Consider the following 24730-nt stretch of genomic DNA (forward strand, 5'->3'; position numbering starts at 1 on the left):
AGCCACCTTAAAGGATTACTTGGACTCCAATCTCCAAAAGGGTTTCATCCGACCATCTACTTCCCTGCGTCTGCTCCTACCTTCTTTGTACCAAAGAAGCCTGACCCGTTGGCACCGGCAAACCAGGAGGCACCCATGAGTGGTGCATGATTTCAGTTCCCTCAATAAAGTCACGGTCAAGGAAAATTACCCACTCCCCTAATATCTGATCTGCTGGATCGCTTACAGAAAGCACGCATTTTTACTAGGTTGGACCTCAGGAATCTGTACAATCTGATCCGGATGATACCAGGTTTGGTAAATTTGAGTACCTTGTTTTGCCCTTTGGCTTGACTAATGCAGGAGCCATATTTTCCTGATTTATGAATCAAATTTTCTCTGATTTACTAGATAAGTATCTGGTCACTTATCTAGATGACACATTAATATTTTCTGAGGATGCTACAACTCATGTAACCCATGTACGTAATGTCTTACAAAGACTGAGAGAGAACAAGCTGTTCGCCAAGCTAGAGAAGTGTGCCTTCGATTTAACTGAATTACATTTCCTGGGCTATAAAGTATCAACAGAAGGCATATCCATGGATCCTTCTAAGGTCCAGGCAATTCCCTCTTGGCAACCCCCCCCGAAATGTGAAAGAGGTACAAAAATTCCTAGGATTCTGCAATTTTTACAGGAGATTCATGAATAAATTTAGTGACAGGGCTAAACCCCTCACACAGCTTTTGAAGAAAGGATCAAAATTCATTTGGGGGGAGAGGGAGCAAGCAGCCTTCCAAGAATTTAAGCAGCTCTTTGCATCCCAGCCGCTTTTGAAGCACCCTGATCCCACAAAGCAATTCATAATGCATTCAGGTGCTTCAGATTTTGCTATTGCGGCTGTTTTATTGCAACATACTAACAAAACAGAGAATACTTTGCTCCCTTGTGCATTTTTCTCCCGCACACTCTCACTCCTTTTAACAAGGAGTTGCTGGCCATTAAAGCAGCATTTCAAGAGTGGAGGCACTGGCTAGAAGGTGCAACCTTTCCTGTGAAAGTTTGCACCAATCACAAGAATTTACAGCTTCTACAAAACACCAGATCCCTCACCCCACGCCAAATCAGATGGAGCCAGTTTTTCTCCCGTTTCAATTTTGTTATTTCTTATGTTCCCGGGGCGCAGAACTGTTTGGCAGATGCCCTGTCTCGATCCATCCAGGCAACCCCTGCTACTCGCTAGGAGGTACAGGCTACGATATTACAACCTCACAACTTTCAGCAGTCTATGAGGGGGAACCAGACAGAGATTTTAACAGCAGGCAGACAAGCAGAGGACCTATTTACAAGAGTCAGAGCTCAGCAGCAACAGGACCTGTATGCCAGGGCCAGGATGGATGACCTCCAGAGGGGCCAGCAAGACACTGCCTCCCCATTTAATGTGGAGGCAGGAATCCTCTGGCATAGCGGGCGATTATAGATTCCCTCCTCATTGAAGGAAGAAGTACTGAGACTTTGCCATGACCATCAAACGGCAGGCCACGGAGGTGTTTTCAAAACTCTCCATAGAGCTCTGAGAGACTACTGGTGGCCTAAGATGACTGCAGACATAAAGGGTTATGTTGCTTCTTGTCATACTGTAAATGAGCCAAGCCTCTCCCAGGGAAGCCCACAAGATTCTTGCAACCCCTACCCATCCCCAGTAGGCCTTGGGATACAATCTCCATGGATTTCATCACTGATTTACCCCCGGTCCAGGGGCTGACTTCCATACTAGTGGTGGTGGACCTTTTCACTAACATGGCGCATTTTATTCCTTGCAAGGGCCTTCCATCTGCGCAAGCCACAGCACAGTTGTTTATGGACCATGTTTTTAGGTATAGAGGCATGATAAATCACTTGGTGAGTGACAGAGGCCCTCAGTTCACTTCCAGGTTCTGGAGGGCCCTTTTCCAGTCATTAGGGGTCCAGATCCACCTATCATCATCGCATCATCCGGCTAGTAACGGGCAAGCTGAGAAAATTAATCAATGGTTACAGCAGTATCTCAGGTGTTACACCACTTATCAGCAAGACAATTGGCCAGCCCTGCTCCCCATGGCAGAATTTACTTATAACAACTCTGTGCAATCCTCTACCAAGATGTCTCCTTTCCAAGCACTCTATGGGGTTAACCCTCGGGTGTTGCCCACCTCCTCCCAGCAGGGAACTGTTCCAGTCATGCCTGATTTTCTTAAAGAGCAACAAGCTGCACAGGAGTTGTTAAAGGAGCAGCTGAACAGGGCAAAGAGTGCTTACAAGAGAGCTGCAGATGCTCACAGACAAGAGGGGCCAGCGATTGCAGTAGGAGACAAAGTGTGGCTCTCTACCAAGTTTTTGACCTCTACCAGAGAAGTTGGACTCTAAGTTTGTGGGCCCTTTCACTGTGGTACAGCAGATAAATCCAGTGGCTTATTGCTTAAAGCTGCCAGCATCCATGAAAATCCATCCAGTCTTTCACAGAGCCTTGCTAGCCAAAGACCCTCCCCCAAGTACCTTACGATTGCAAATGTCCCCCCCACCTCCAGTAATTGTGGAGGGGGAGGAGGAATACAAAGTCAAGGAAATTCTGGATTCTAGGAGGAGGGAAGGGGCATCCAATATTTAATACACTGGAAAGGGTACCCTGAGGAAGAGCGCATGTGGGAAAATGCCAGAGATGTGCATGCACCAGCACTGGTTCAACGATTCCATCAGCTTTTCCCTCACAAACCCAAGCCTCGCAGTCTACCAGAGATTCCTCACTTGACTGAGCAAGCAGAGGAATCCCAAGCAGAGGAGTTCGTAAGTTGGCAACCTCCACCCCTGCCAGAGGCTCTGAGGGCAGAGAGAGAGAGGAGGAGGGGGAGCCTCAGTCCTCCACCTCCGGCTTGCATTTCCCAAGGGGGAGGGGGGAAGAATCTTCTAATTATCTAGCTATTTTCCAGCAGCAGCCACCTGGGCCAGAAGCGTTATCAGACCTGGAGAACAGCACTGATTCATCCTTGGAGGAGTTTTCCTTTGAAGACTTTCCATTGTTGCCCAGTTCCCATGGGAGCTTGGAGGGGGAGATGGACTCTCATGAGACCCTGGAAGGAGGAAGGAACTCTGGAAGGGAGGGGGCTGACATGGAATGTGAATCTGGAGGGGAGGGTGATGTCATGAGTACTGATGGTGAGCAGGAGGGGGCCTCTATCCAGGGGGGAAAATGCATGCGTAGTACTGAGGAGTTAAGCAGCCATTCAAAGAGACACAGATCAGACCCGCCTTGATTTTTGGGGTTTATCTGTCTGGGTTGTTTCCCACGCTTCTTCAGTTTGTTAGGATTCTGTCTTATGTAGCAGTAATAAACACTAGAGACCTATTCCTCGTCTCAGCATGGTTCCTGGCTGTTAGGACAAGTGGCAAGGCTTCAATCATGTATTCATGCCTGCTATCTTGACTTTTTGGGACCCTCACTCCCATGGAAGCCCCTTGGTCTCGTGAATTCACATATCTCAATTAACACATCTCCTTAGATAATTTGGTGATTTTTTAAAAAACAAACAATGCTGTTCAAATAAATAGGTTGATTCAAGCAGTGGACTTTACAGCTAGTTTAAAACTGCTTATTTTGACCAGCAGAGCATCACTTCTATGGTGTTTGCTTATCACCAGGAATCCTTCTCTCCATTTCCTGTCACCGAATGTGACAGTTAGCACTCGTGTATTTCTAGAACAGAGGTAAAAGCAGGTTCTGTGGAACCTCAAGATTTGTAGAAGTTGTGCTGCAGGTCACACCTACAAGCACGATTCAGCCTTATTAATACTTTCTGTTATAGTATGTGCTTAGAGATACTTCCTGTTTTTATCCTATTGGCATAGCCCCAGTAGAACTCTTACTATACTGTGCTACATCATTCTAAGCCATGCAAAAATGATGTGGTACTCTTTTACCATAGGGACAATATCATTGCAGATTTTAAGAAGGGAAAATGATTAATTTAAAAATGTGTATACAGGTATGTGAAAAATGCCACCATAACAATTCAATATGCCAAAGCTGACGTGGGTCCCTCTTCACAGAGGGACGTTTTCAAAGAAGTTATCCCCATACTGAGTTCAAATCTTCATGCAGGGGCTATAATGTCTAATTTTGCAGATTCAAATCTATTTGTTTTCAAATCTCTTTATTTCTTCCCAACCACCAAAGGGAGAAGTGTTACTAGCACTATACTCTTTATACCATAATTCCACTTTTCTTATAGCTTCAAAACCACTCTTCTATAATAGTCTCCATTGCTATGTAATTAAAACACAACCATAAAGGAAGAATAGGGCAGTACAAGGCTAAAGGAAAAAGAGGAATATCTGACTGTTTTGACTGTTGCTGAGATCTAGTATCAAGGTCTCTACAGTGAGAGACAGAGAGAGACGAACATGCTGTTCGCATGTGGCTGATCAGTATAATTTTCATCTCGAGCATCAAGGGCAGGTAACTTGCCCAGAGATAAATCCATTCATTTTATTTCCAAGCACTGCACGTTGGGCTCAACTCTGCTGTGCATGGACTTGTAGCCAGGATGTGAATTACAATTAATGCTAAATGCTGCAGCCAGGGATTGTTGTTCAGCTTGTTAGGTGCCTCTGGGCTGAATAACTCATCTGATGTTATTTATGGAGCTCAGGTGAGCAGCTCATCATAGAACAGATGTTAATGACAGGCTACCTGGATCCCTATGGATGAGCGCCGACTCTTCAGGAACTCCTCAGCCTTTGTTGCAAGGATGGCCTTGTCGCTGGTTCGCACGGAGCTGATTTGACTGTCCGACATGTGGCGTTGTGCGGCTGCCGTTTCCATGGCAAGGTTCATAGCCTTATTACTATCCAAACTGTCCGTGGAGTTGTACATTCCTCGGCCATCCTGAGGCCATGGGGAGATCCCCTGAGTCCGGCTGTCCTGATAGGCATCCTGGGTTGATTCTGTGCTGCTCTGTGCTGTAACTGAAATTAGTGGCTTAGAGGTGGTACGAGGGGGTACAGGTGGCGGTGTTTTTTTGTAACTTGTGTAAGTTACAGCTATGAAAGGAATGCAGAAAAAGGAGAGAAAACATGGTTAGTAAAAGGCATTGCAGTGATTTGCGGGAGATGAAAAAAGCTTAAAACCTGACTTTGCTACTTAAAAACTGGAGGCTCTTCTCTAATACATACATTGGTGCTCCTCAGAATCAGCATCAATTCTCCCTCCTATAAAGAATGGGTAGCCATAGCAACATGTTCATTGCACTTTAAACACAAAGCAACAATGGCTGGGAGTGTCCTCAGCCATTAACAAGTTAATGGAGATTTTCCAAAGGGAGGGTCAGAAATATGAGTCTGAATCCACACACTGATGCTCCCTGGAGTTTTGGCAGCACTGAAAAAGCTGCTAGGATTGTCTTTATTCAGAACTGTCCTGTTGCTCCTGAGTCTTCCTTCCATCCACATCATAATACTATATTGCCTGAGCAGTTCAGTAACTTAGAACAAGTCTTCTCACTATAGCTTTATTGAGGAAAAATAAATTAGAATAGAAAGCAGAAAATTACCCGGTAAAATGGAGCTAATCTAAGACACCTTTTTTCCATTAGGTGGAACAGAGAATTGTGCTTTACCCACTACGGTAGTCAAATGCATAGTTTCTCAAGGCAGCTATTTTGATATCCAAGGGGGGAAAATATGTAAATGCCTCTTCATGAAAAGCTCTCCTATTGATAGGACAGACAGAGTCCAAGTCCTGAAGATATTTCCATTTTACCTGCACAGAATGGAGTTGTACCTGAACAAAATTAGAAGCAAAATGGACTTCAGATGTGAGTGATATGGAATTATTTCAGACATGCTGTTTTGGACCCAGAATTTCATAGTTGATAGTATAAAATGCTACCTGCTAATTTATAGGCCTGTCCAAGCATTAGTAGCATCTGCCCAACCTTATTGTTGCTTTGGAAGCTAAGCAGAATTGGGGCTGGCAAGTACTTTAATGGGAAATCTTCTGGGAATTTCAGGCTGTAGCTTCACTGGGAATTTAAGGGAGGGGAGGGGGAAACCATCTTGAAAAATGTTAATGGCAGTTCCAGAGGATGACTCTGTCCATGAAATCCCCAGGAGTTGAGCTCAACCTAATTTACAGTGTTACAGGATAATCCAGAATGAATGAAAACATAGGAGACTACTAATTTCAATAAAGCACTTTAAAATACGTGCATAAAATAGCTACTTCTAACTTGAAAGGGGGGAAAAAAAGTAGATGCTTCAAATATGGATCAGGTCCCTATGAGATTTATCATTAACTTGCCTGAAGCTGCTCTTCCTCACACACACACAAAACCTATTGGGAAAAGGTAGGGGGATCTCAGAAGAAACTAGAATGGTGCTCCATCTGGAAAGCAGTATCGTGATAACCCATCTAATTTCCTTTCAAAGGGATTTATTTATTTATTGTTTAAAAAAAAAAGAACAGAAAAAGAACAAGAGGAGCAAAACACAACTATAATATCATAGAAATGCATAAATTGTCAAAGGAGGGAAAAAAACACATCACATCCTGTTTTTCTCCTTATAAAGTGCTTGTTGCCATGGAGGGTGGAAACAGGCTGGGCCTCCCTTGGCCTTCTGCAGCTGACCCTTCATAGTTTCAGCCTGACATCTTTTAGCCGGGTGTGGTATTGTGGTTAAGGTGGGTGCTCACACATTGTACCACCCGCCCCCAATCCACGGTAAATGAATTTACGCGACACCCAGACATGCATAAAACTTAATTATTTCAGTGGGGTTAGGGTTGGGCAAGAAAAAAATATGCTACTTTTATTAATTACATTTTAATGGATGTATCACAGAGGTCCGCACACTTTGCAGTATTGTACCTGCCCATGTCAGGCTTGTGCAAGCAAAGTGAGGAACAAAGGGCAAAGAAAAAGTTCATAGCACTCCCATATTATCTTCACAGGCCTGATCAAGTTTGTTTGTTTTTTTTTAAATTGCAGCCTTCCTCTAAGTTCCTGCTGGACCACAGTACAAGAACCCCTGGAACTAGGAACTGGATCAAGTCTAGGAAGATGCAGGTTCATGTTCACCCCATGGGAGCTCACAGGGTGACTTTGGGCCAGTCTTTACTTTATCTCTCAGCCCAACCTATCATACTGGGTAAATGTTGTGGAGAAAAACCAGAGGAGGGAATGCCACCTAGACCATGAGCTCTTAAAGGAAAGATGTGATATAAATGAAATGAATGAACACATTTGCTCTTCTCCAATCTATGTAGTTGGAGCATGTTTCTGACCTCTTCTTAGCCAGATGTGAGGTTTCAGCCTGCATCTGACTCCGAAAACAAAACTGATCTGGAGTCAGAGGGGGAAACCGAAACTGCTCAGGAGAGGCTTGAAAAAGCAGAACCAGGAAGTGACTCAGCAGAGTGGGAGAAATGGCAAACAGGGATTGGACAAGCTCTGGTGGGGGATCTGAATGCTCCAATCAGTGCGTGAGACAGGAGAGCTGAGAAGTGCGCGAACCAGAAAGCAGCCCGATTGGCTGCTGGAGAGAAAAGGTGAGGAAAGGATTGGCATAAAAGGCAGACGGGTGAAGAGCAAGCTGCTGGAGACAACTGATCCTTCAAGCTCTCAGCTCTTGCAGAAAGTCTTTACCTGTGTCGGAAGCCTCGCCTGTAGCCAGAGTGGAATCAGCGCCATCATCTTCTACCTCTGAAGATTTGCCTTCTGCACAAGCCACTTCAGAGGATCCTCCTCCTGCCATCCTGGCTGAGCACAGTCTCATGTCTAGCTTGGGACCTCATTGCCACATTTCAGTGTGAATCAGGTGTTCACCCAGCCCTGCTCCTAGCCTTCAGCCATGCATAGGATCTCCAGTCCAGTGCAGTCCAGTCTTGCTCCGAGCCCAAAGCCTCGCCTAGAATCTCCTGTCCAGCCCAGTCATGCTTCAAGTTCTCAGCTTTGTCCAGGATCTCCAGTCCAGTCCAGTCTTGCTCCAAACTCCCAGCCTTGCCTAGGATCTCCAGTCCAGTCCAGTCCAGTCGTGCTTCAAGCTCTCAGCCTTGCCTAGGAATTCCAATCCAGTCCAGTCTTGCTTCAAGCCCGCAGCCTTGCCTTGACTCTCCAGTCCAGTCCAGCCTTGTTTCAAGCCTGCAGTCTTGCCTTGACTCTCCAGTCCAGTCCAGCCTTGCCTCCAGTTCTCAGCCTTGCCTAGAATTTTCAGTGAAGCCCAGCCTGGCCTCCAGAGTCAAGCCTTGTCCAGTGGTTCCAGTCCAGTCTCTCCTAGCCTCCATGTGTCAGTCTGGTCCTATCTGCCTGCCAGCTCACAGATCCTTGCCTCCAGCTTTGCCATGCACTCTAGCTCCACCAAGTCTGACAGCTTCGATCAGAGAGTTAGCCGAATTCTGCCTGGCTATTCTGCCACAGCCTGACCCTGCAGCCATGCCTGTTCATCCATCATTGCCTGGGTGGTCTTGATTAGAACTACCTTGCCTTATTATTCACCAGGACTCTATTACTGTAAATTGTTGTTTATTCGTTTAGTCGCTTCCGACTCTTCGTGACTTCATGGACCAGCCCACGCCAGAGCTCCCTGTTGGTCGTCAACACCCCCAGCTCCCCCAGGGACGAGTCCGTCACCTCTAGAATACCATCCATCCATCTTGCCCTTGGTCGGCCCCTCTTCCTTTTGCCTTCCACTCTCCCTAGCATCAGCATCTTCTCCAGGGTGTCCTGTCTTGTCATTATGTGGCCAAAGTATTTCAGTTTTGCCTTTAATACCATTCCCTCAAGTGAGCAGTCTGGCTTTATTTCCTGGAGTATGAACTGGTTTGATCTTCCTGCAGTCCAAGGCACTCTCAGCATTTTCCTCCAACACCACAGTTCAAAAGCATCGATCTTCCTTCTCTCAGCCTTCCTTATGGCCCAGCTCTCACAGCCATATGTTACTACGGGGAACACCATTGCTTTAACTATGCGGACCTTTGTTGTCAGTATTACTGTAAATAGTTGTTTTAAATAAAGAGTTTTGATAATAATTCTGTCTGGCCATCTCATAGTCTGAACACCAGAGGAGATCTTGTGAAGGGTAATCCAAGGGTGGCAGAAATCAGGCTTCCTCAACAAGCAAGGTGCTGAACTGGAGCTAGAAGCCTCTGTGTTTCTTGTGATGGCCCAACTGGTATGCTATGATGATCACGTTACACTAGAGCAAAAGATTGGAACAGGCTACTTATTACATCCAAGATATGAATTTTAACCTTTAAGACTATCAGATGGACTGGTGGTCTCATTATGACCTTACACAGATGTTAATTTGTGTAGGAGAATGCCTTTTTTGAGTTCCCACTTGCAGAAGCCCACTTCTTGGGCCCAATAAAAAGGGATTCCTCCTGTGTGACACTGCAAATTGTGTAACTGTTTTGGAATTTTTCTTAGTTCTTGTCCCCCGCTCTTTCAGAAAAGGTGTCAAGACGCAACTTTTGGATTCAGCATTTTGCATTGCTTTAATGTTTTATTATTATTGTTATCGTTGCATTAAGCTTTACAGTATATGTGTAATTATAACTATATATTATAGTTTCTATCTCTATCTCTATTTTGATTTACTCAACACAAATCAGAAAGCACGGCTTTCTTCCTTCTCCATTGATAACAATTATTATTCTTAATGGGCAAGTGTGGGTAGCAGGAAAGATTCCCCCTCTCACTGCACGAGGTCCCAATCTGGATTAGGCTCCTATTCATTGTCACTTGAATACATATTGTGTAATTTCAAAAATTCTGTCACTTCTTTTTGTTTTTTTTGCTCCACTGCTCCTTTTGGGGGACTATAAGTGAAAGTAACAGAATCAAATGTAATTTACAATTCATTTATACAACAATCCATTTTTGTTAATCCCTTTTTTATTTCAGCCATGACATTGAAGGTATGAAGGGAATAATTAGGAATTTGTATGTTGCCTGGATACCTAGGATAGTAGATTCCAATCTACTCCTTGCTCCCTCAACCAACATTATTTATTCACACAATAACAGTTTTTCTTTCATAAAAACCAGTCCAAAGCATAAATATCTACTTTAAACAAACACAGAGTTCAGTTTTATTCAGTTTTTAAACAGTTTTTCTTTGTAGGAACAATGCTATAGTCTTCTCTATTGCTATCTTGAAGATCTTGGCCACTTTGTTAAAGTTCTAAGGAGGAAAAAAAAACAATTATTTACATAGACACAATTGTTTTTATACAATGTGTATAAAGGGTTGAAGGACATTTGAACAAAGGTTTGCCAAATATAAGTTAACCGAAAGTACAAAGTTAGGTTAAATAAGCTACCAAGTATTCAGTAGGAAAATTATATTGTATAATCATGATGAGTTCTATATATGTTCACCACAGATGAGTTCATGCGATGTATTGTGCTACAGTTATGTAAGATTAGAAATAAAATACTTACAGTGATGCTGAGAGTGTCCACTATGTTGATGACAATCTTCTTGCTTCACCGGAAGTAGCTACTGCAGAAACGGAAGGGCAGCTGAAATAGAATCTAGATAATTTGATATTAAAGAATATCTGGCAGATCCTAAATAGAGGTAGCCTAATATGCTTGATGGGAGAGAATAGCTTTAGAAGCAGCCTCGTCCAGTGCTCCCTGAAGGTGTTGTACTACACTCCCACCATAGACAGACCACATAGCCATTGACCCTGCTGGCTGAGGATAATGTAGTTAAACATTATAGAGCATTCCAGGTTGGGGAAGACTGTCTCTGAGATATAGACCCAGCCTTCCCAATTACCCAAATCTCCTTTCCAGTTTTCAGCTGTCTAGATCTTCCTTATCTTCTAGAAGTGAGTCTATGGGTCATGATGCTGCAGTATTGCATGCTACAGATGTGGTGCCTTCAAAGAAAGAGTGATGCATGTCCATTTTCTTCTTCCACACATTATTTATGTTCATTTGACTAACCTTCAGGTGACACTGCCTTTTTGCTGGACTTGTCCTTTATTGGGAGAATACCTAATGCACTGCCAGAATGGACACCGGAACACCTAGGTGTCAGTGGTGTTATGTCCCTTCATCCAACTTTGCAGGGTTAGGTTGAAGGGCTACAGGAGACCAGAAATACCATACTTTCCAAAAAAAATCTTTGTATTAGTGTTAATCCTGCAACTGAAGGTGGGATTTTCTACAATTTGTAGAACTAGCTTGCTTGCATTTTTACATTAAGAATCACCGCAGGAGTCCTCTTAGTGCTTGCACACCATAAGGGAACTGGCCAGGAGACCTGACAGATGTACAAGGTTGCTGTTGTACTTGTATAGCATGCAGCATAAACCTCTTCCCTATGTTTAATTTCTGTTTTGTTAAGCTGGTGTGGAAAGAATTAGACTACTTGTCCTGAGGCTTATGCATATATTTTGCTTTAAACTGGGAACTACAGTGTATCAAATATATTAAGCAATAAGATGGGAAAACTTTGGGGTGACTGCCTGAATTGGACTTTCAGTCATGTGAAGGTCACATTCATGAAACTGTCAAAGGGATGTATATTTGAAAATATGAGCTACCTATGAATCAATATAACACTAGCCTATGTGGAAAATATCTAGGCTGACGGAGATAAAATTTCACTTGAATTTCACTTACTCTCCATTGCTGGAAAGACATGGAAACATATTACATTTTCTATGTAACAGTCTAATTCATCAAAGATGCACTCGTACCTTGCCTTCAAATTGTGATGGACAATATAAAGCAAATATCCTTCATGAGACAGGTTCTGATCTGAAGGATTTGTGTTTCAGACAAACTTTTTTTTTCCTGTACTCAAGATTAACTTACAACAATCAGTTTTCAATTAAATCTTCATTTTCTTAGCGAGTATGAATGAAAAGTAAGAGGAGGCCCCTGAAAATGTTAATAGTAACTTGGACTTTTTGTGTGCCTTCAAAGATACTATATAACTTTGTTACTTTTCACAAAAATAAGAGAGTAAGAAGATCAATCCAAAACTCAGTAAAAATCTGAGATGCTACCATCATTTAATCAAATATAAAATTCAATGTATTCTGGAAGAAAAAATAATGAGGAAATTTTCTGACAATTCAGGTAAATGTGATTTACCTCACTAAATGGTTTATGTTTAGAACAGATATGGAACACTTTGTGTTCTGAATTTACCTCTCTTCTTTAATAATCAAAATTATGACAGCTTCAGCTCTAAATATTTCATTTTCTAATTAAATAATGGCCCTATTTAAGAATCTTCTTTGATATTCTGTCTTCTTTCAGGATTACTGTATGTTCTCATGTTCTATTTCATTTCAACTTTCAACTGCCTCATTTCAACTTTTAAATAAAAATGCTGCAGCCATTGTCTTTCACAATCTGAGTTTTATAAAACGAATGAAAAATCTGTACACGAGGGCAGGAGAACCACGAAACCTGTTTTTCCTCCTCCTTCCTAACATTTGTCCAGCTTGGCTGCAACCTGGGTAAAGCGGGTTTGTCATTTCATGTTGTCTGTAGCATCTCTGCAGTTGAGCTTTCAAGCTGTGTAACTTGTGTCAATCAGTCAAGTCAGCACCTTTTCGGTTGTACTTTTGGATGGTGACCTTTTACATTTCGTTTTAGAACTGTTCTTGCCAGAGAGTTGTTGCCTGGTACATGGCCATGTAATCACAGGCATATTCACATTTTCTCAGCAAATGGAGCAACACCAAGAGTTTTCCATATATCTACATTTGCCCTCAGTCTAGTCCTGTTATGCCAAGTGACCATCTTTAACGCTTGTCCGCCTGAAGGAGTAATTGAACTACCATTTATGCTTAGGTCCTTTAAGGATACCAAATGTAACTTAGTTGGCTTGAGGTTGAGGTGTCTCATAAATAAGCTTAATTTACAAATGCTAAAAAGTCCTGTTACAAATGATTTTCTTGCACAATATACAATTTGGTCAGCTCATAAATTATCTACCATAGGTGACTTAATAATTTCTAGAGACCTGGGTTCATACCTTAAGTACTATGGCATAGCCCCAAGGTCCATGTGACAATCTTCCTTTAGCTTTCACCTGTGTATTTATGCAGGGACCAATCAGGAATCAAGTTAAGGCTCACTTAACTTGCCTGGTCATGATGGCTTTCAGGGAGTCAGATGGAATGGTTCTCTTGAGGGTGTCTCAATGGTTTCATTCTGAAGAAGGAAGTGCATACTTATTGGCTCTCTGCTCTTCTGGTGCATAATCAGACCCATCTGACCCCCAAGATTGTAATGTATTTGATGTGTATTATGCTCCTTTAGCCAGGCTCCACGTTTTTGTAAGGAGGACAAGGAAAAGTCCAAACCTGGGGGATGGGGGGCACTATTCTAAGAACTGGTTTAGTAAATCCTGCATTGCCACTAGGATGGCATTACTGGAGTCTTACCCTACACTACAGAATGCCAGTTTACCAGATTTCACTCAAATTTTAAAAGGATTGACAATATAAGGCTCTGCTCAAAAGAGAAAATGGTTGCAGCTAACTGAAACTACAAACTCCAAAAATCCCTCTCTATTTTGGTATATTATAACAAATTATTCCTATAATGGTGCTACCCAATTGTATTGTAGCATTCCCTACAACACCTAGGTATATTATTTCCAAATTTTATATCATGATCTTCTTCATGCTTATCTGATGGATGTGCCTTTATCCTCATTATCTCAGTGGTCCCGTCATATGCAATGAAATAAAAAAATATCTTTTTTTTTCAAATAATTTTATTAAGAATTATAAATGAAAAGGATAAAAGCCAATACAACAAAATACATAGGAAAAGAAAAAAGTGTGAAAAAAAGAAAAAAAAGACTTGCTCCTTCATTCCAGCAAGTAAAAACAATCTTAGGAGCTTATCACTATCTCTAAATACAATATAATCTCTCCTCATCCCATATCTCATCTATTGAATAAAAAAAGCAATCCAAATGCTTTGTCAGTCGTTCTTTGTCAGTGAAGGTCCAGATGTAACTATTTTTCTCCTTCAACCCTGGTCAAATAAGCCAACCTTGTATTCCTTCCCTGAGTTTTTAAAAATATCTTCTAAACCCTTCAAAAAAGAGACCCAGAGCTCGTTTTCTGTTCATCTGTTTCAAGCCAAAAATCTTCCAGAACTTCAACAGATTTCTTTTGTATATCTAATATGTAAAGTTTGTCCTTTTGTTTATCACTTCTAATAAAGTCCTTCAAAACCTTAACTGAGCTCCTTTGTATATCCAATAAAAAAAAATATCCAAGCCAATTTCTTCAGTATTAGTACATCTCCTTTTGGGAATAGATCATCCATTGGTTCCATTTGTGTACTCGTATCTTTCTGCATATCCTTCTCATTAGTTGTTATATTCAGAGTAATTTCAAAATTCACAATTTCAAAATTTCAAATCATCTGTTGTCACTTGTTCTTGTTTTGTAATTCCAATATCACACACTTTGTCAATTTTGTCAAGCAATTATTCCAAGGTTTGTATTATAGATCTGCTCCATTTTCTCTATCCTCTAGCTCCCTCTAGTGTCCAACCTTCAAGGTCCCCTTACCTTGAAAAAGCTCAAAACAGTCACCATTTTCCCAAGGAAAAATGTCTTCAAAGCTCTCTGTGAGCTTTTGAAATTATTATTCCAAGTCCACCTGAGCCCTTAATCTGTTGTTAATTTTTCTGAAGTCCGTATTCTGAGCAGCCCTTTGCTGTTTAATCCAAAAAGTAATATTTTTCACAAGCTTTTGAAAATCACATTTAAAAGTTCTTTCTCTAAGGAGAAGGTGACTCACTAGCGAATACAGTATAACTTGCTGTTCTGAAGGGTCTTAATCCTTTTAAGGTAAGGCAGCAGAAAAAAAAATCCGAAGTGATTAAGAAGTGAGGCTCGCTTATTGTTCTGTAAAAGGCTGTGTTAACAACTGTGAGCGAAAATGGTTCCTCCCTTGACCCCCAGCTACTCAACCCATAGGCAAACCGCAAAATGATAGTTCCTGCGGTTTACTCACGAGCAGCGGCTGTGTGGAGTCACATGGGCAATCTCAAGAATGCTCCTTAATCCGGAAAGCATTTTGGTGACCAGGATCCTGTGCCGATCTTCGCTGAAACATCATCCCACTGCCAAAAGGGATGTTTAGCTCTCCATGGCTCTCAACCAAAGTGCAGTGGAATAAAAAACATTATCAACTAATTTAAGAGTGGTAAAATCTCTGCCAGTGATTCTACTCCTCCCATGCTAATTAAATCTAATTCTCACTGGTGGGCACCACTGTTGGCCTCTTTATTTTCCTATATTACCCAAACAGTTAAGATCCCAGAGGACTGGAGGATAGCAATAATTGCTTGCCTATATAAAGAGGGCGACAGGAATGACCCAGCTAATTATAGACCAGTTAACCCATTGAACACCATTAGCAAATTATATGTCAGGTATCTGTTCGTTAAACTCCCTACCTGGGTGGTAGATTAGCAAATAGTTGATCCTGTACAAATGAGGTTCCCAGAAGGATGATCTACCATAGACCACTGTCTAGTCCTTTAACATCTGGCAGATAAATATACAAATCATTCTGATTTTAAAGCAGCTTGCAATAACATATCTAGGATAAGACTGGGATCTTCTCTAAACAAACAACTTTTATTGCTAATTTATAAGATATATCTATCTATAGATATTTCTTATAAAAGGTAAGATATAGCTGGGGAGAGAATCTTTCTGATTTCATCCAGACATCTAAGAGGGTGAAGCAAGGAGGTATTTTAGTCTCACTGAATTTACTGTACTTTAACATTCTGATTAAAACTCTCCAAAGAGCTGACACCCACGTGCCTAAACTAGCCAAGAGACACCTCCCAATTCTACTTGAATATGCATCATCTGCATATGATGCAATTCTTCTTCCTCTAAGAATCCTGGCATTCTATTGCAAAGAGGAATGATTGGTTATTCATTACAATAAATCTAAAATTTTGGTTTTCTCCAATAAAAGGCCAAAGCAAAAGTGAGTAATTGACTCTCATGAACTAGAGCAAGTTAAGTGTTTTAAATATATGGGTATTGTCTTTCAGACTTTTAGGAAATTAACAACTCAGATTAGTTCTGTCACTTCTACTGCCCAGAGGAGTGCATTAGCTATAACCAAATTTTATAGACAGTGAAGGCCAAATTACGTTCCAGTGGAAATTAAATTGTTTATGACTAGAACAGTTGCTGAATACTGTATGTTATACAGCTTGGCCCATTTATAAACTTAAGGGCATATGAAAGCATCCAATCAAGCTTCCTTAGAACTTGCTTTGCTTTCCCAAAATGCTTTGGCATGAAGCTAATATTTCAAGCATTAAAGGGATAGAATGAATACACACACACACACACATATACACATACATACATACACACACACACACATATACATATACACACACACACAAACACACACACACACACACAAAAGGCCCAGGACCGGATCAGGAACCTAACTTCATGGCTCCAAATCATGTTTGATCCTACAGGGTTGTTACTTCTGTGTTGTTATCAAATTTGTACAGAGGAATTATATAGTCTTGGCCTTTCTCCCAAATATATCAGCCAATTAACCCTTGGGGAAGCCAAATCAATGGTAAAGAAACAAATTAGGGACACTGAACATCAGAATGACCTTGCCAGTGTTCCTGGATTTTATTGCCAAATGTTAGGCTGCCATCAGCTGTCTACTGTGGGGTATTCATACAATGTAACCCTAAGTATAGATGGGTTTTTTTTTCTAGAGCTCATTTTAATATTTTTCATTCTGCACTGTTGGTGGGTAGATTTCATAAGACTCCTTAACCTCAGAGGCTTGGTCTTTCTGGCTCTTGGGAGATAGAAACTCCTGCCCGTGTCTTCCTATGGTGTCCTTTCTATGCTATCTTGAGACACGCTTTGCTCTAATTATTTCCAAATTTGAGGGTCATACAGATCAGTGTTATGTTCATTATTTTTTAAGGGGTATTAACTCTTCACATACATTTCAGGTTGCAAAATATCTTTACTGAGCCATACAGTTGTGCAAAGTTTTGGCTTAGATGTGTTGTTCCCTTATTGTATGAAAATAATGGGTTTTCTGTAGCAATCTATTTTCTTTTTCTTATTTGTAATATTGGTCAAAGATCATAAGAAAGAAATTCAATTTCTTTTCATTTTCTGATCGGATGACCTTTGTGTCAACTAACATCTTTAGGATACATTACCATACCATCCAATAGTCAATTTTTAAGTTATGAGATGTGATATCTGAAAAATATGTTTATAACTGCCATGCTATAGGTTTCAGTGCAGTCCAGGATACGAGTACGATCAGCATTGTGTTCACTATATTCTTGCCCTCCATGGATGTGCTTAAAACCATCTATTGTATGTCCAACATAGCCAATGAAATCTCTTCCAATGAAAAAAAGATTTTTGGTGTTGATGACTTGAGGGAGCATTTCAAAGTCATTCCAGAATTTGTCCTTTATCATGTCTGGGAATCCAGTTTGTGGTGCACAGTGTGAAATGACCCACAAGGTACTGGATCTCATGTCAATTTTGATGGATATTAAATGATTGGAGATTTACTTCAGTTCACTGAGTTCCTGGCTGATAATCATGTCCACATCATTTAGTTTAGTCTTGCCATAGTAAATCAGTAAGTCCTCCCGTACAGTATCTTGATAATTTTGTTAGACTTGTTTCTTTAGCCTACCCTGCCCATAGGCAGATAGCCTTTATGTTCTGGTCATTTCATCAGAGCAATGATAATCTACATTATTTCAGGGGATGCCATAGGTGAAGGTAAGCCATCAGTGAATGGTGATGGGACAAGAGGTTTGTTCTTCAACCAGTCTGCCTACAGAGCCTGTGGTCCATAGTTCTTATTTAACATTAGTTTTCCAATACACAGCACACATTCTCCCAACACAAGAGGCAATGCCTTAGAAAAGAGTGTGTATTCTTTAAAGGCTTGAGAGTTGCAACAGGCTTTGTGCAATATGATAAAGATTGTAATTCAAAAATGGGCAAGGCCAGGACCAGAATTGACCTATTTCGGGTGCTGGTAGTGTTTTTAAGTGGTAAGATGCTTTCTTAAAACTTCTTAAAGCATAAGACATTCATTTTGCCCCTTAAAATCATGTTGCTCCCCCCAACTACCCCCAAACAGGGACATTTTTTTGTCTTTTGCCCTGGCAAGGTGGTGTGTGTGTGTGTGTGTGTGTGTGTCTGGGAATAATGAAAGAGATGTTACTAAGTTAAATGCAGCCCACAGACTGCTCTTTCTGCAGTCCTGCCAGAGGGAGAGGCTTGACTAAGCAAATTGGAAAGGCAAAAACAAGCCCAGGCTACTCAGTTTAGCAGTCATTAGTTGCACAAGCTTCTCTTGGCAGCTTTTGGAAAAGGAACAGGAGACAATTCAAATTACAAACTGGGCTTGGAGAGGCACCAACCCAAGTAATTTTAGTCAAGACCATTCTGAATTGAGCCAAAAGGAATTTAGACATGACTAATTACTACTGTACTTAGAAATAATTTTGTCTCACATGCTCACCAGAACTTGGGGTGGGATGGGAAGAATATGTGGAATTCAGTGAGCTATATGGCAATTGATAATTTAATTTGTAGAAAGACGAGATGCAATTTGTTGAGCGGACAGGGCCTTGCTATATCTCTGCAATGCTCTTCCTTGCCAATAAATCACAGGCTAATTGAAAAAGTAAATATATAATCAGAGAGGGGAAATGAGGGACTGTTCAGCCACTTAATTGCTGATAACAAGGTCGAATTACCATCAGGATTACCATGGTAATAGGGAATAAGAGCGGACAGGAGGCTTTTGATTTCCATTTGTATTTTTTAAAAATACATCTCCAAAATACAATGAACTCCAACCCTCTCCATACCCCATATACCCATTAATTGTACTTTAGGTAGAACCATAGCATCTGCATATTTGCTAGAATCTAACAATCTACCCAAATAATTAAAGTTATGCCAGCATAAATTATTCACAATATGAATAAATGTTTAATTCCTTGTAATTTATTTTTCTTCTTTTATATTCTTTTTACTTCCTAGATTCAGATTTGTTGGATAAAAGCAGTGTTAGCTCATTGTGTATTCATAATTTTCCTTGAGAGTGGAATTGTTAACTCAAATAAAACTACAAAGTCCATTCTTTAGAAAAAAAGAAAAATGTTTCCATGATTAAGGCCAGATAATTTTTGCTTCTGGTACAGGTAAACATTTCACTGTTGAGTCACCTGCTGGTTTTGAAAAACACACTATGACATTTGAAAAGCTCAGGGATATGCCATCACTTGGAAGATCTGTAGAATGGTCTCCTTTGCTGGCGAGCTCATCTAATTTGTCTTATTCTGTAACTGACACAGGGCACAGGGTTACCAACACAAGAGAACATGACAGGGATACAGAATCAAAAGTACAGGAGATTATAGAAGAGGTGGGGAAACCAGAAGAGCTAGAAATGGACATGGGACAGAGTGGCTGTGGGTTAATGGCTCTTCCGTATCTGGGACTTTGTCATCTTTGGTTCTGGATGGGGATGTACTGCCCCAGACAGACCCGGTGCGTAATCTGGGGGTCCTCTTGGACTCACAGCTCCTGCTCAAAGAGCAGGTGGCAGCTGTGGCCAGGAGAGCCTTTGCGTAGCTTCATGCTGTGTGCCAGTTATGTCCTTTCCTTGATTGGGAGGCCCTTTGAACACCCATGTCCTTGTTATCTCCCACATAGACTATTGCAATGCGCTCTACATGGGGCTACTCTTGAAGAGTATCCGGAAGCTTCAGCTGGTCCAGAATGCAGTTGCGCAGGCTGTTTTTGGTGCCCTTAGAAGGGCACATGTAACACCTTTGTTGCGCGAGCTGCATTGGGTACCAGTTTGCTTCTGGGTCCAATTCAAGGTGTTGGTTATCACCTTTAAAGCCCTACATGGCATGGGGCCAGGTTACTTGAGGGACTACCTCTTTCCCATTACATCAGCCCATCCCACCTGATCATGCAGAGAGGGCATGTTATGGACCCTGTCTGTAAGGGAATTTCGTTTGGCGGGGTCCAGGAAGCAGGCCTTCTCTGCAGTAGCTCCTGCCCTGTAGAACACGCTGCCCCTGGAGGTGAGACTAGCCCCATTGCTCTTGGCCTTCCAGAGGAACCTGAAGACCTGGTTTTGCTGCCTCACTTGGGGCAGAGAGGGGACTAGCTCCACATGGGGATGGCTGGTACCGTAGACCTCTCCTCCCATGTATGGACTGTATTAGACCCTCTTGCCACTTGGATTTTATTTTTTATTCTTATTTTTATACTTACTTTAAGGGTAATTATATATTTATATATTGTAATTATATTTTATGCTCGTTTTAATTGACTATTTTATTGTAAACCCCCCCAAGTTCCCCAATGGGAGGAGATGGGTGGGGACAAATTTAATAAATAAATACATAAAATTTCACAGTGTTCTCAAAAGTGGCACCCTGAGCAACCAGGGCTGTAAGAGATTTTTCTTATGGCCACAACACTTTAAGGCACTCTCCATGAACCAAAGTGAAGGCAGAAAGAGAAGGGGAGAACAGAGGAGGTAGGATGGCAGGTAAGCGAAGCAGGCTGTGTCAGTGTGGTGTTCTCCGTAAATGGAATGAAGACTAATGGTGCTTTTATTTATGGTGGTTTCTGGAATGAGTCAGGACAGAAATTTAGGTAACTCCTCTTTTCCCTATCACTGGCAGTGTAGCCAGATGCTACTCGGGGGCACCCTCCATTTTCTTTCTTCTCCCACCCTAATTTTGACAATGTAAGTAGTGGCTGTACTAAGCCACCCCCATCCCAGTCATGGCAGTATGGGGTTCTTTCTTTATCTCTCTTTCCTGTTTAACAAGAGAGGAGCACAATTTCTCCCCAGACCCTTTCTCCATCCCATCCACCTTGTTGTCTGAAACTGCTGAAGGAAAGCAATACTCCCCCCCTTCTCAGTGCATTAATGCCTCCATCTAAATTTTCCAGAGATTGCACGTCAGCTTTTGAGTTGTATATAGCCCATGCATCTCTGATGCATGGAGAGAAAGAGACAGTGAAAGGAAAGATAGAGCTACCAAGACTAAAACAGAGGGCGAATAGAGAATGTTGCTTTGGCCTTCCAAACTTTGGTATTGACCACTCCCAGCACTGACATGCAGCACTCTTAATGCCGGTGTGAATGTGACCCTCAAACTAGACAATGTTCCCCAAGCCAGTGTCATTAATGTCCTTTTGCAAAAGCTTCAAGACTCCATTTGAACACTTGCATTGCAGCTAGAGAGCTCTGAGCTACAGAGGCCAATGGATGACATACAAAAGGTTCTATTTTAGTTCTGTTAATTAGCAATAAATTATAGTGTATCGAAGTCTTGAAGACAGCAAGTACTGACAGCAGCTTGCTTTCCCCCATTCTCTAGTCAATCTTTCTTGCTGTCAGATAGGAAGCAGAATTTACTGCTCAGTGCACTATAAACTGGCACAATTTTAGCATCCATAAACATTGTGCCATACATGTTCCCTGTACTTTTTGCAGGGGCTGAAGTGTCAGAGACCTGGCAGTGTTACTGTAATTAAGCAGACTTCAAATGTGAGTCATAATAGCAGAGGGCAAGGCTTGTATTCATTTTATTAATGTTTGTATCCATTGAAGTATTTATTCAGGGTGATCACAATGATGTGAGCAATTTTAATAGCAGTTGTCAAGTTAAGGTGCATGTGTGTGCACGTGTATACAGTAAAATAAAGGTGTTCCTAGGCATTTATTCAATCCACCAATTTAATACAAGGTTTTGTATTGTGGGGCATGTACATTTTATTTTTAAAAGTAGAGCAGAAATGCACTGGTTCCCATACCTTCTTAAAAATCAGCATTTAAATACTGAATATTCTTCATGGGTTCTGAATGTTCATCTACTTATCAAATATTAAATTTCTGGTATTTGACACTCACTAATATCTAATTTCAATATCAGATATATGGCAGTTAATATTAGACAGTACTTGATAACATGCTGCATATTAGTACTTGAGAACATTGAAAGCTGACACTAATCATACATCATAGCGATTTTCAACCATTTTGCCTTCAAAAAATCTTTTCCAGATTAATTTATATGCCATAAAGCTTCTCCTTGTGTGTCATGGAGGCCTGTAGATTGCAAAGGATTATGGATGCATGCTCAATTCATTCTTGTTGCTACACACTTGGCAGGAGATGATCAGCAGCAGTAGATATTCTGTATTCAGGGAAAGTTCCCCATAAAAAATATGAACGAATCCTTAAGAAGCTTCCAAAGCGTTGGAAGGCAGGCAGTTTAATCCATCACTCACTTCTGAAGTTGCCAGAGAATAATATATAAGACTTAACAGTAATTTAAAATTTTACACATAATAGTATTTTTAATCTGACAAATTTGATAATGTGAAATTGTAACAGCATTTGATTTGCAACAGCACGCTTCACATGTAAACCCTGCCAAAAGAATGATGAAGTGCCAAATAAGTCTAAAGTGTTCAGCATTTTGGATGTTGAAATAATCCTTTCTAAATAAAAGAGGAAGAGGGTGGCAATATGTATATTTAGAATAGCCTTGCTTTTTTTTTCTTTGATGTACATCAGTTTCATTAATTTCTAATGAGAGGACATCTCAAGTAGGAATAGATGAGCTCTCTCAGGGGAATCTTATATATCTACTTCTACACTTCTTTGAAGTATCCTCTGCAACTTGCAGGATTCATACATGCACGTACCCTGCTATAGATATGAACATCTACTTTAGGCTTTCTCTCTTCCTATAATTAACCAAGTTTGTGATGCCTAGACTTCTCCCTGATAAACAGGCCTGGGCATGTTAAATTCCAAAAACAAGTTGAAGGCAATTGTTTTTGAGGATGCGATCCCTACCACCAGTGCAGCGAGAAGCTGAACTTCTTAAACTTCTCTCTGTTCAATTATTAGAAGTGTTTCACATGAATCTGGCAACTTAATACTAGATTAACCATTAAAAGCCTGGTAAAAGAGATGCATCTTGATTGATTTTTATTCATGGGATCTTTGTCCCATCCTACTTGATTACTTTGTTCTGAACAGTAAAAATAAGCAGACAAACAACACTTGTAAAAAATCTATTTGGTTTGCTTTTTACACTGAAGATGATCTATACCCCCCCCCAAAAAAAAGAGAGAGAGGGAAAGACCTTAATTAGATTAGAGCTGTATCAGTTATGTACTTCGTAAGTTTCAAGTCATATGGATGACCCCCACATAATGACTCCTGTTAGCAAATAAGACAGATTGAAAAACTGCACGGTGGGAGTGACTGCATTTGAATGTTGAAAATATTTAGAGTGTATGTGCCAGATAATCAGCACATTCTCATATCAGTTCAATAAATCATGGGTTAGAATTTGTCAAGAATCTACACCACACTGCTCCAATTATTTTTTTGTGACCTCATGAAGGTAAGCTGTTAACACTGATGATTTGGCAACATCCTATAATTTGCATCTCAAATCATTTTGAAGGAAATATGAGAAGATTTTATTATCTCCAAGGCACTATATTTCCTCCTGCTGTGTGATCATTCTTGAATCAATTGGATTTAGAAATGCAAGCAGAACTATATAATTATATTCATAGAAATTGTTGATAGCTGGTGTCTGTGTGCTAGGTCTGCTTAGATTTTTAAAGCTGCTCTTTGCTATTTCCCTACAGTTATTAAAGTCTAACTCTCCCAATGATGTAACCTCCTTACTGCTGGTTTTATGGGATCAACAAGATGACTGATTGAGACTGATCTACATAAATTCCACAGAGCATGACCTTATGCAGCTCCCCAAAGTCTATTAAAGACCTGCTTACTTGATCAACCTCAAGAGCAGAAATTCCCAGGACTTTTTCACCTTTAGCTCCAGCCAGAATGGTCAAGGATCTTTGCTTTAAAAATGACCTTCAAGCCCTATCCCATGAATCCAGCCAACATCAAGTTTCAAGCTCTTGTTATCCATTCCCAGGATCAAGCTGAAGAGATCAGAAGCTGAGCCTTTTCACTTGGGGCTTTTCCTTTGGGACTCATTCCTTTTGATAACCTGCCAGGAGCTCTTTGGCAATTTTCAGGCTATACTACAAGGCATATTTATATCCTTTTCTACCAAGGAGTGCTCCTTGGAGTTTATGCTGCTTTCACATTGAGCTCGGTAGTGCAATTTATTTTTGATTTAGGTTGAAATTTCTAGGATATATATTGGGAATTAGAACCTTTCAGGTTAATTTTTTCTCCCTAACTGGATGGTCTCCAGATATGTTGAACTGGAACTAGCAGGATAATGGGAACTGTAACACAATGCATCTGGAAGGGGCAAAGTTGCAGAAGTCTCTTTTAGGTGAAATGGATTTCTCTAAAGCAGTAAGCAGTCCTTCAATATATTTCTCATTAACCCACTTACTCCCCCAATCTTGGGTTAGAATAACAATAATATGTATTACTCTGTTTTTTCTGAAATCATTCCTGATTAACATGATGATCTACTTTTATGTCAAATGTATAAAACGGGAATGTGGCATCAAGACCCGTGAAGATTCTAAAATAGTTTTGTTTTAAGACTAGCACTGGGCATTACTGATAACATATAAACAAAGTAAAAAATAACTAAGATCATCTTAGGTCAAGA

The 24730-nt window shown here is 40.8% G+C and overlaps 1 protein-coding gene across 1 annotated transcript in view; it reads right to left on the reverse strand.

Moving 5' to 3' along the window:
- The window catches only part of DLGAP2 (DLG associated protein 2), a 103702-nt gene that overhangs the window by 35032 nt on the left and 43940 nt on the right, over positions 1-24730 (reverse strand). The window contains exon 5 of the mRNA XM_063291145.1: positions 4707-5056. Coding sequence (XP_063147215.1) covers positions 4707-5056 — 350 coding nt within the window. The remainder of the gene's footprint in view (positions 1-4706; positions 5057-24730) is intronic.

The sequence above is a fragment of the Candoia aspera genome, chromosome 1, assembly GCF_035149785.1.
Source record: "Candoia aspera isolate rCanAsp1 chromosome 1, rCanAsp1.hap2, whole genome shotgun sequence".
Classification (NCBI taxonomy): domain Eukaryota; kingdom Metazoa; phylum Chordata; class Lepidosauria; order Squamata; family Boidae; genus Candoia; species Candoia aspera.